Source organism: Culex pipiens, chromosome 1 (assembly GCF_016801865.2).
Source record: "Culex pipiens pallens isolate TS chromosome 1, TS_CPP_V2, whole genome shotgun sequence".
Classification (NCBI taxonomy): Eukaryota; Metazoa; Arthropoda; class Insecta; order Diptera; family Culicidae; genus Culex; species Culex pipiens.
The window spans coordinates 84,809,841-84,811,902 of record NC_068937.1 but is presented as its reverse complement, the minus strand read 5'-3'; the positions used below and the strand labels follow the sequence as shown (position 1 = coordinate 84,811,902).

The window sequence follows — 2,062 nt, the reverse complement described above, 5'->3', positions numbered from 1 at the left end:
AAACCTTATGGAGCCAACAAATAAAATGACATTTCTTCGGACTGGTCTTTGGACTGGTCACTCTGGGTTACTCAGTGGTCAATCTATAATTTCATGGGGTAGCCCCAAAAAACCCCGGATTTGGACTACTCTAACACACACGCGCTCAGAATTGGATTCTGAGTTGATTTGAATAAATCTGGAGTTTTTTTTTTGCTTTTTGGGTGTTTTTTTTTAGGTGTATTCAACCTTGACTCAAGGTTTTTTTTTAAATTTTATTGGACGTCTGCAAAAAAAAAAAACTCTGGAAATGAAGGTGTTTTTTTTTTAAATCAAATTAAGAAGCTCATTTTTCGAGTGATTTTATGGCCATTCCTCAGTAAGGTGGGGGAGTCAAAACATCATCATCATCGGCTAGTTTTTTGGCACTTTTCCTATAATTTATTTAGGTAAAATTTAGCCTGAAATTTATGTTTTGGATAATTTGAAATTTGTTTTACATTCGATTTATGATTTCAAATAATAAAGTTTGATAAGTTGTCAACGCGATAGCAAAACAAATGCGATAATTGCCCAATAATTTACCTTGTACCAGATCAGACAACAATCGACCGCCGAATTCAGTCATCGGTTTCGAAGATCTCGAGCTTTTTTACAATACTCGTATGTGGTTTCACCTGGAAATGTAGCTTCTTTTCTTGTTCCTTCTCCGCTGTTGCTACCGCAGGCACTTTTACCCTCTGGCGTTCCGGTCCATCCGATTGCTCCACGCCAACCTCACCGGAACTCGATGATTCGTAAAAGGTGTTGCGATACTTTTGAAAATTGGTATCATAGAACGCGCCGTAGCTGACATCGCCGATGCTTTCCCCGCGAAAACGCGGTGGACACGGTCGAATGGCGTACCTGGCGAGCGCTTGCTGCTCGGACCGGTTTCCGGCGTGAACGCCAAGAAACTTGCGTCGTCGTTGAACTTGAGGAATTTGTTCCTGTTCCTGGCACGCCTGCAAGGCTACCGAACGTAGCAAACTGCGGCGGTTTGCTTTTTCGAGCACTGAATTTCGTTGATCCGGATTGAAAGGATGCTTTTGTTGCTCCATTACTGCGGAATACAGGCAAAAAAAAGATTATAAATAATGTTAGCAAAAGAAGTAAGGAAGTTGTAGTATTTTACCTCTAGCTTTTTATTACACCAAATTGATTTTTTCGGGCATATTCACGAACATTCAAATTTCCCTTCAGCCCAACTCATATTTCTATTGGTAAACAATCATGTCAATTAAATCCAGGGGGGCGACATCTATATCTCCCTACAGGCAGCTCGCCCGTAGCCAACACAAGCTGTCAACTTTGGCACCAGAACAAAAGGGAAATGTCAACTTCGGCTCCAGCACAAAAGAACGAAAAGAACAGCTGTTCGTTACGGAACCAAAACAAAGCAACTGCGCACTGTACAAAAAAAGTACAAAAACTGCAGGCATAAAATGGAAATAAAGTAGTTATTGTTTTGCCTTTTTCACCTTACTGGGGAAAGGCTATAAAATCGATAAAATCACTCGAAAACTGAACTTCTCAATTAGACCTCCTAGACCATCGTGTATACCTATCGACTCAGAATCAAATTCTGAGCAAATGTCCGGAAGATTGTAAAAAGGGTGGTTTTTGTAAGAAAACCTGGCATGTTATACATTTTTAGAAAGGTATTTAAAAGAACTTTCCAACGCAACCAATACATTGAAGATCTGACAACCCTATAAAAAGTTATTGGCACTTAAGTGTTGTTTATGCACTTTTTGGAAGCCGGATCTCAGATATTATGATGAAAACGTTGTCCGGATCTATCATGCGACCTGTCGTTGGAAAGGTAATCAAAAGACCTTTCTAACGCGTTCAAAACATTGAAAATCTGGCAACCCTATCAAAAGTTATAAGCATTTAAGTGTTATTTACACACTTTTTAGAGGCCGGATCCCAGATATTTTGATGAAAACGTTGTCCAAATATATCATGCGACCTATCTTTCGATAGGTAATTGTATGAACTTTCCAACGAATGTGAGGAAGGCACCACCCACCTAAGGGTG

General features: G+C 39.8%; 1 protein-coding gene across 1 annotated transcript; it reads right to left on the bottom strand.

The window, feature by feature from the left end:
- Positions 1 to 380: 380 nt before the first annotated feature.
- Positions 381 to 1,364, bottom strand: LOC120431386 (uncharacterized). Its single transcript, XM_039596517.2, has 2 exons — positions 1,154 to 1,364; positions 381 to 1,081 (listed from the first exon to the last, which is right to left on the bottom strand). The coding sequence occupies exon 2, from the start codon at positions 1,077 to 1,079 to the stop codon at positions 600 to 602; it is 480 nt and encodes a 159-aa protein (XP_039452451.1). The 5' UTR covers positions 1,080 to 1,081; positions 1,154 to 1,364; the 3' UTR covers positions 381 to 599.
- Positions 1,365 to 2,062: the final 698 nt, after the last annotated feature.

What these genes read in the sequence shown, in the direction of transcription:
- LOC120431386 (XM_039596517.2), bottom strand. Translation starts at nt 1,079, where the DNA reads ATGGAGCAACAAAAGCATCCTTTCAATCCGGATCAACGAAATTCAGTG.